Here is a 9,453-nt window from a genome sequence, read left to right as displayed (position 1 = left end):
CGTCATCCTCTTCCCATGAGTCTGAAAAATTCAAGCCCTTATGGAAATAGTCCACCTTCCCTTGCTTGGTATACAATGTATCGTAATCTTCGACCCCCCATCTTTTGGATGAACTAAACGCCATGAAAAATCTTGAAGTTCCTAAGAAAGTAAAGTGGGAAAATGAGTCACTATCACTACTAGAATCGGAGGTACTTTCGTAACTCCTAAACATCATTGCTTCGAAGAGCCTGTAGTTAACTGTCCTATCAACACACCTAGAGTTTTTCTACAGTATTCCCACATCTTTGTGAGCTCCTTACTAGTGGAAGGTTCAACTACATTGTCACTCTCATCTAAATCCCTAATAATGGTTGTAACAAAAAAAGCGAAAGGAAACGACAAAAAAAAAAGGGAAAAAGTGTAATACCTGAGTTTGAATGGAAAAGGAAGGGAGGCCCGATCAAGCATGGGAGAAATATCTAAGTTCTTGATGGGTAGAAGTATAGAAGTTTTGGAAGAAACGTGAAGAAGGAGAAAATCTTTCATTGTGTTAAGTAATGAGAAAATTGCTTAGGTAATGAGGCCATAATTTCCCCAGCCTAGTCGTGCGCCTAAACTTGGAAAGAGAAAATACATATAACTGGATATGTCAGCATGCATATGGTATACGGTTTTCACAACGATCGTTCCTTCTTGAGATAAGGGCCAACGTGTCTAAACATTAAATGTTGCACGTTCCTCAAACAATGTTTAAGGGACTCGTCCTAAGCGACGTTTGAGGGACTTTCCTCATACGCTTGAGGGACATATAAAAGTTTAGGATTTAACTGAGATACTCGTCCAATACAACACTCAAAGGGTTTGCACCGATAAGGCTGTTGCCCACCTAAAGTTAGCCATTTCGCCCTTTCATGTATCGTGCTTGAGAGATTATGCTCTGGGAGAATCTTATTGGGCCTAAAAGGAAACAACCCTTGACAAAAATATCCTAAACCAATTATAGTAACACTTGGCAGATGCACACTAAGTTTCCTAACTGGGCCTAGGTCACCCTGCCAAATTCAAGACCCATGCTTCATTCTATATTCACACATGGTCTGCGAGGTGTCAAAAGAATAACATTTTGAGGATGTTGCAATCAAAGGAGAAAACGACTTCTCCATGAATTGAGAAAGAACCAATCTCCTCTTATTTCCACGCATTCACTAGAAAATTAGGAGAAAACCGTTTCTCTCCTTCTAATCCAACCTAAGGAATATCCCATAAATACTCCATCCTTAGGATCTGAAGACGAGTACATTAATTCTACAAAACCTTAATATATAAAGAATCATTTCTCTCCTTTTAATCCAATTTAAGGAATATCCCATAAATACTCCAACCTTAGAATTTGAAAACAAATACATTAATTCTACAAAAGTCTTTTACTAACTTGTACTAACCATCCTTAATCTTTATTGTATTTCACAAGTATAAGTAAAATATTGCATATTCGAAAAGAAAAATGCAAACCGTTGGCCATGTGCAACTATAAACTTAACTAATAAAGAGAATTATCCATTAATAAAATGACAAAACGTTCCTTAGTTAATTAAATATTTTGATTAAGAAAGATCATTAGACTAATCTCTACTCTAGCATCGAAGATAGAATCACCGTCATCTCCTATTTCAAGTGGAAGCAAAAATCCTAAATCGATGTTGAAAACCTCAGCGAAGATTGTAAACCCTTCTTCACACTTCACTTTCTCAATCCCTCTCTTTATACACTCAACCTAACCAAACGTCGTCGTTTAACAAGAATCCTAAATTATCACAACCACTTTCTCAATGTCGGCCAATGGTGGCGCTGCCATCGCCGGTGGAAGCCGCAACCGTAATCGACATGTCGGAGACAATCGTTTCTACAGTCCACCACCGCTTCGTAAACACAGAGAAAAACAAGAACAACAAAGGTCTTCGCTTTCAAGAACTTCCTCAGAGAATAGACCCGGTTCTTCTTCCGATTGCTCGATTTCTTCGCGTGCCACATCTGATATCTCTAATTTGGATCGATTCTTGGAGTACGTTACGCCCAATGTTCCCGCACAATATCTTCCTAAGGTTTCACTTTCACCACCTACCACCTTCATTCAATTCAATTCAATTACGCTTTATTTTTTCTTTCTAGGAGTTCAATTCAAGTATCATAAATCAATTAGTGAATGTTTGATTCTTAAATTTGGAAGTTGCAAAAACAAGATAGTATAAAGTTCTAGTCTTTAAGGGTTTCATCGGTTATTTAGTTTGTTAACAAAGCACATTTTAGCTTATTTGGGTGGAATTTCTTGTTGTCTTGTGTGGGAATGAACAGAGTTCAAGAAGATGGAAAACTAAGGAGGCGGATTTACTTCCGTACTATGTACTTGGAGATTTGTGGGAATCTTTTAAGGAATGGAGTGCATATGGGGCGGGTGTTCCTTTGGTGTTGAATGGGAATGAATCTGTGACACAGTATTATAATGTCTCTTTGTCTGCCATTCAGCTTTATATTGATCCCTCGAAACCTTCCACACGGTTACGGTTAGTATGTTTGCCTTGAAATGAAAGATGGTTTTCTAAATGTTCTTCTTGAATGATTGACCGAATTGCTTTCAATTCTATTTTACTATTTGCTTTTCTTATGACTACTTGCATAAGTGTACCTTGCTTCTTATTATGCATGATGATGCATTGATATATTGGTAACGCCTAATTGACAACCAGTCTTATCAAATTGAAGTGTGATGGCGCTGCAGATTAGCAGATATTGAAAATTGCAAAGCTATTGTAGTTTCACTATGAGGGCGTTAGCAGTTGTAGCAACAAAAAGAGAGTTTCAGGTTTCTTTTTTTGAAAAAAATAATAATAAAATTCAAGAGGCAGCATGTAAGCAGCACATGACCTATTTTTAGAATAGAAAATAGAAGAGTCAGAGTATTGTTACTCCTATAATCTCCCCAATAAGCCTCTCAATACGTAAGTTGACCGCTGCCTCCTTTGCTTTTCAATAAGTTTTTCCATATCTAGTGAGACTTCGTAGAGTATCTGGCATTTTATTGGTTTAAGTAATCACTAGTTAAAATTATGAGTTATCAGTATATTCTCTTTACCAATCGAGCTTTTGAGTTTATATCATGTCATTTTGTATACTACATACCTTTTTATATGTAATTGATTTATTTCGGCTGATATGCGTCTTGCTCTATTTGCCTGCCTGCCTGCATCACTGTCCACTATTTCACATAGTGGATTTTTGTCATTCTGTTATTTTCCATGACACATTATTGATGACAATGCTAAGAACGGAAGGGTTTTACATATTGTTACATAAGCTTCAGTGTTATCAAATACCTGCCATGGTGGCGCTATTGTGGATATCAATGGTGGTTTTTTGGCTGGCCGCAATGGTAAATATTGGCTGACATTTTTGGTTTCTCCGCCATAATCCGCTGTGACGGCGCCACAAGGCAGTCAGTATGGTGGGATTTTGGCTCTCCGTCATGGACCGCCATCCGATATCGATAACACTGATATGCTATTCTTAATCATCACTTATTTACAATATTACTCTATCTGGTAGCTTGAAGCATAACTTCTGCAGATTTAAACATACTGTAATTGAATGTGATAGATACTAAAGATCACTCTAAAGTCTAAAAGTTCATATTGATTTGCACATGACTGGTATTTCTGATGCTGTCTGTATCCAAGCCTTCCAAAATAGGCACATATTTAAGAAATTCTGCGTTGCATAGGTACGGGTACGTACCCGGTACGGGTACTGGTACGGAGTCCGGCATTTTTAGAAAAACTAAGGTACGGTTACGCACCGGTATGTTACTCCAACAAATTTCTTTGATTATTTAACCTGAAAAAAAACGCGGACCTTAAACAAACATTCACTTTTGACAAAGAATCAACCAATAATCTCCCAGCCCTCGTTGCTCATTCTTATTTTTAATGTAACTCATTCTTAAAATTTGACCCGGTGATTCTTGCTTTTGTGAGGGTGGCTATTGATACCATCTTAGGATATGCTTTGATAGAAGTATATAAAAATGAGGATATGCTTTGATACCTTCTTAGGTTTTGGATTGGATTCAATCCATCCTTACAAAATGAGCTTGTAAGGTGGGATGTCCATTCGTTATAAACTCTCTTCATGCCTTATCTATTATCAATGTGGAACTAGGATTTTCCCCAAAAGTTGCTCATTATTTGTGCTATGGAGACACCTTTGGCAGTTTATAGAAAACATTGTCTGAATAAGAATAACTGCATGTTGAAGGAAAACATATAAGTGGGATGGGAGGAAAGACTAAGTTGCTTAAGAACTCATCTGCCGTATCTTTCATGGTTTATTTCCTAGATCAACATGTGTATATCAGGTTAGTCTACAATGGTAAGCTGGTTGCTGTTAAATTAGATGGTTTGAATTGCTTGAGAGAAATTACTCTTAGCTTTGTTATTTATAACAAAGTGATTACAATCAAATTTACAATTAAATCCCTTGATTATAGGAATACAACCAACAATCTTAATCATAGAGATATTTATTCAACAAACTATAATTTAATCCTAATACATATCTTAACACTCCTTTTCAAGCTAAAGCATTCCAAGCTTTAAGCTTCTTGCAAATATACCCTTTAAAAGATTAGCTCAAACCAAACAAACCAATATTAGAACTACAATGAATTTTTACAAACTGTATCCAAACAAAGGTCTGCAATGATATTTGATCAAATGTCGTCCTTTGTTTGAAACAACCGACTTAAGTGTGTGATCGGTGCTAGTGAATCAACATTGACATTATTTGAACAGCTAGACTACCAAAAAAGTTAAAAGAAAAACTAACTTAAGTGGGACATGTCATCCGTGGCTGGGAAGGGAATGCAAGTCTAACAGAAGCAGCAGTGACCTCCTTGTCAGAGATCTGGAGGGTGGTCCATGACCTTCTCACATTGGCTGGACTGATGGCAGCAGAAATGCATGTTGCGACACGTGTGATAGCGGTTGACGGAGGCGCTTTGGGACTGGCTGATCTGACTCCAGAGGATGTGATAATGGGGTCACCATGCTGTCAGACGCGACTGTTGAATTTTCTATAAAGACAACAGCAGCAACCCCAGAACTGTTTTGGGACTAGACGATTGTCCATTGGACATCCAACATCCAAACTGAAAATACGCTAGGGTTAAGTCTTGGCGGTGGTGGAACCCCCCCAAAAAAATGATTTCGAACCTTACTCGGAAAAGAGAAAACTATTATGATTTTCTCAATTTTTAGGCACTGTTTGGGAGTTAGGAGGAGAGGTAGGGGTAGGATAACTTCAAAAAAAGAAAATTTCAAAAAAATATAGAGAGATCTTTCACATATTTTGAAAGAATGATAAATGAATGTTTATCATTAACATATTTTTAATTTTGGTATTTTATAACAACATAGATAATATTTGAACAATTTATCTAAGCCTTCCAAAATCCTTTAAACATTTCCTTCAATACAATTTTTTAGGTCCCCCAACTTGGGAAATTTTGTATTATGAGAAAACATAAACCTCCTTCAATTTTTTAAACTAATCCTTCCCTTTTCAAAATCACCCCCTCCAAACTCTCAAACAAAGCATCAAACAAAGCATATGAAATTCTACAACGAAATAGTAGCGAGATAGTTAAAGCAGGATTGAACCAAGCTTTAGACACCATGTTAAATTAGATGTTTTGAATTGCTTGACAGAAATTAATCTCAACTTTGTTATTTATAACCAAGTGATTATAATCAAAATCTACAATTAAATCTCTTGATTATAGGAATAAAACCAACAAACCTAATCATAAAGATATTTAGTCAAGAAACTATAATTTAAACCTAATACATGTCTAAACAGTGCATATTTACATGTGAGGGATGTGAGATATAAGGAGTCTGGAATGGGAACAATCAGAAAGTGATTAATGAAACTCACCTCTTTTGCCATGTGCTCTTAAATTGGCTCAATCTAACTGTTTTAATGCTACAGCTAAATTTTTTTACTTAATCTTATCTCTCTACTTTTAGCTTATTACCCTGTAACAGTCTTTTTGACATTTGGGTTTAATTTAGCACATGTTCTACTGTGTACCACACTATCCAACTAACACTATGCAGCTCTATTAAATGCTTGTCACACTTTCACATGTTACCACTGAGAGTATTCAATCGTGCTACTCATAGCCTTGTTGCCTACTCAGTGAAACACATCCTATATATGCTCTAGAGAACATTCAGTATGATGCATTTTGTATTAGTTTCATAATAAATGACAATCATTTAGATGCCATGCCACGGGTTTACACTTTTGGTACTTATTGTTTTACCTTTCTAGTGTAATAATGTTTGATCTTATTTTGAAACAAATGTATGGGCTTACCATTTTAGTTGTGAACCAAAGACTGATGAACATAATATCATTCACATTTCCACCATATTCCAGGAAATCCAGTCAAGAAAGTGACTCTGAATCAGCCAGAGAGACAAGCAGCGATAGTAGTGGTGGCCATTGTCATGAAAGAGGATCAAAGACCAATCACAGTAGTAGGAATCATCTTAATGCATTGGATGCATGCAATCATGCTTTCGAAAGGGTCTCACTAAGTAAACCTGGTTCACCAAGTAAATCTGGTTCACCAAGTAAATCTGGTTCACCAAGTAAATCTGGTTCACCAAGTAAATCTGGTTCACCAAGTAAATCTGGTTCACCAAGTAAACCTGGTTCACCAACTAAATCTGGTTCACCAAGTAAATCTGGTTCACCAAGTAAACCTGGTTCACCAAGTAAATCTGGTTCACCAAGTAAATCTGGTTCACCAAGTGAAGAGACTGAGAGCTGCAACCCTCCGGGTCAGCTTATATTTCAATACTTTGAGCACGAGACACCTTATAATCGTGAGCCAATAGCAGATAAGGCAAGATGTTATCCTTTGGTTGACTTGAACGTTGAGACTATATTGCTTTCTAACCTAACACAAATTCACATGGCTTGACTCAGATTTCTAGTCTTGCAAGTCAATTTCCAGAGTTGAAGACATACTGGAGCTGTGATCTTTCGCCTGCGAGTTGGGTTTCGCTGGCGTGGTATGTCATTTTCAACTTCTTGTCCATCAGATTATTGGGTTTTTATTTTTATTTTTATAATGCACACAATAATTACTAGTTTTAAATTCTTTGTTGCCATGAAGGTATCCAATATATAGAATACCTACCGGTCCAACACTGCAGAGCCTGAATGCCTGCTTTCTGACTTACCATTCCTTGTCAACAGTTTTACAGGGTATGGTCTTGCTGTCTTTTGTTTAATTTATGTGTCTGCAAAATCGCCGTGAATAGGGTTCAACTATAAATAACATTTTGATCTTTGAATCAGGTTCAAATACAGAATCGCATAACATCCATTATTCAAGAGGTGGGGACATATCCAAGCTATCATTACCAATATTTGGGCTTTCACATCACAAGTTCAGAATTTCTATCTGGGATCCGGACGGAGTTTCTGAGTCTCAGAAAGCCAATTCTCTGGCACAAGCTGCTGAAAATTGGCTTAGGCTATTGCAAGTTACTCATCCTGATTACAATTATTTTCTGAAACATTATACATATTTGAGATAGCAGCATAGCATATGTTAGTCCCTGCGGTTTCTGTTGTTCATTAAGTGAATATCTTCATACATAAACGCCACAATCGCTTGTCTTTTCCTAATAAAAGCAAGCAGGGTTGTTCCTTAACTAGGGGATTCTGGGGGGAAGGAAAGGTATTGAAAATTACTTACATTTCATATATAAATTGACCTGATTGTGATTACACAGAATGCAAAAAAGCCTTTGACCAAGATTTTCTGCTTCTTTTATGTCACTTACCTTATGATGATGACGAAAGAAAACCTAAATTATACATATTTCATCTGTTACAGCTTGTCTAATGCAATTGATACACATCCTTTTGATAAGATGCAATCTTTCTAGAGAGTTTTACTACCCACTTATAAACATATTTGGAAATGTTTGCCATTATTATCACTTAAAGCTCAAACATTTTTTCATGAAAACTTGATTCTGTGATTTGCAGTATGTATTTCTACATACTTTGGAAGTTTACAGTTTCTTATATTTTAAGCATCATTTTAACTCTTAAATTAAGAGTGATGGGTCAAATATTTAGATTTGCTCAAAAGCAAGAAGTTGTACAAGACTAATTGTTTCACAAGAAAATAAAAGATTCGGCAAATATTAATCATAAAGTTTGCCGAAGGAATCCAATATAATCATGTAATAGGAGAAGGTTATGACAATGAGTTATTTTCAATAAAAAGGTTTAAAAAGAATTTATTTCTCTAATAATTAATTTTTTGATAAACATTTTGCCCCCCTCCCTCTCATTTATTTTTATTTTTGGGTTACCTCTCCTAGTTAGTTTTACTAACCACAAACTTCATTTTAATTAATGAAAATTATCATGCAAACCACTTAATTACTATACATGATTATGATTTTAGTTATCAAAATATTATATTCAATAAAAAACTACAAATGGGAAAAATTCTGGATAAATAAACATGTTAAGTTTAAGTTAAATGTTTTTCAGATAAAAGAGATATTAACAATTGACATATATTGGTACAACTTGGAATCTAGAACATTGCTTGAAACTTTTATATAAATCTTCTATAAGAAAATATATTTGTACTATGTCTATATAATATAATTCACTGGTAAAACAAGCAAAATTAATACCTAGTTCTTGGCTTGAATGTTGCGAATTACAGTTTATTCGTTTTTATTAATTAGTTGCAAGAATATATTACAAACATCAAGCTTTCATAGCTCAGTTGGTTAGAGCACCCGTTTAGTAAGCGGGAGGTCTTGAGTTCAACTCTCAATGAAAGCATATTAACTTTTGCAATGAATTTTAATGGCTGTTGCCTGTTGTTATATATTCCGTTATCTTAAGGCCGAGTGAGAATACAAAAGCCCAATTCTTTATTAAATGACCCAGCTCGTTACTCTTTTGATTTTATTAAATCAATTTGTTTACTTGCTCCACCCCACTTAAAAAGTGCGAGGATGTATGGTTTCAATATTGTTCTGCCTAAAAAAATTTAATATTTCTTTTCTCTTTCTGAGTCGTCTCAAATACACTTCAAAAATCATTTATTTTAGATGAGCGGTATTTCTAGAGAATCACATTTGTCTCATGGTGGATTTAGTGATCTCAAGTATCATTTCCACTAGAATTTGAATTAGATAAGGATTCAATACGTGGATGAAGACTTGTTTCCTCTTATCACTCATTTCTTCTTTTAGGTGTCTCATGTTCATGTGTTATATGGAATATGTTTAAATTTTGTGTTTGGAATCTAAACCTCATATTATTAATATGTTAAAGTGTTTCATAAGTGTTTTTAAGTTATCTTTT

At 35.4% G+C, this 9,453-nt stretch overlaps 1 protein-coding gene and 1 non-coding gene across 8 annotated transcripts; both read left to right on the top strand.

The window, feature by feature from the left end:
- Positions 1-1,566: 1,566 nt before the first annotated feature.
- LOC127073240 (uncharacterized) lies at positions 1,567-7,870 on the top strand. Of its 7 annotated transcripts, none has more exons than XM_051014379.1 (7): positions 1,567-2,084; positions 2,335-2,543; positions 6,478-6,662; positions 6,807-6,949; positions 7,033-7,118; positions 7,223-7,314; positions 7,408-7,870. In XM_051014379.1, the coding sequence occupies exons 1-7, from the start codon at positions 1,812-1,814 to the stop codon at positions 7,647-7,649; spliced, it is 1,230 nt and encodes a 409-aa protein (XP_050870336.1). In that variant the 5' UTR covers positions 1,567-1,811; the 3' UTR covers positions 7,650-7,870. The 7 variants fall into 7 exon arrangements, with proteins under 7 accessions (XP_050870336.1, XP_050870335.1, XP_050870334.1 ...); XM_051014378.1 differs by having other exon boundaries at positions 6,478-6,698; XM_051014377.1 differs by having other exon boundaries at positions 6,478-6,716.
- Positions 7,871-8,851: 981 nt separating this feature from the next.
- TRNAT-AGU (transfer RNA threonine (anticodon AGU)) lies at positions 8,852-8,925 on the top strand. The gene has a single exon. It is a non-coding gene; the product is annotated as a tRNA-Thr (tRNA).
- The last annotated feature ends 528 nt before the right edge of the window (positions 8,926-9,453 follow it).

The sequence above is a fragment of the Lathyrus oleraceus genome, chromosome 4 (assembly GCF_024323335.1).
Source record: "Lathyrus oleraceus cultivar Zhongwan6 chromosome 4, CAAS_Psat_ZW6_1.0, whole genome shotgun sequence".
NCBI classification, from domain to species: Eukaryota; Viridiplantae; Streptophyta; class Magnoliopsida; order Fabales; family Fabaceae; genus Lathyrus; species Lathyrus oleraceus.
This window is presented reverse-complemented; position numbering and strand designations above follow the sequence as displayed.

What these genes read in the sequence shown, in the direction of transcription:
- LOC127073240 (XM_051014373.1), top strand. Translation starts at nt 1,812, where the DNA reads ATGTCGGCCAATGGTGGCGCTGCCATCGCCGGTGGAAGCCGCAACCGT. An exon ending in CCGCACAATATCTTCCTAAG is followed by an intron (nt 2,085 to 2,334) that starts GTTTCACTTTCA and finishes GGGAATGAACAG; the next exon opens with AGTTCAAGAAGATGGAAAAC. An exon ending in AGTTGGGTTTCGCTGGCGTG is followed by an intron (nt 7,119 to 7,222) that starts GTATGTCATTTT and finishes GTTGCCATGAAG; the next exon opens with GTATCCAATATATAGAATAC.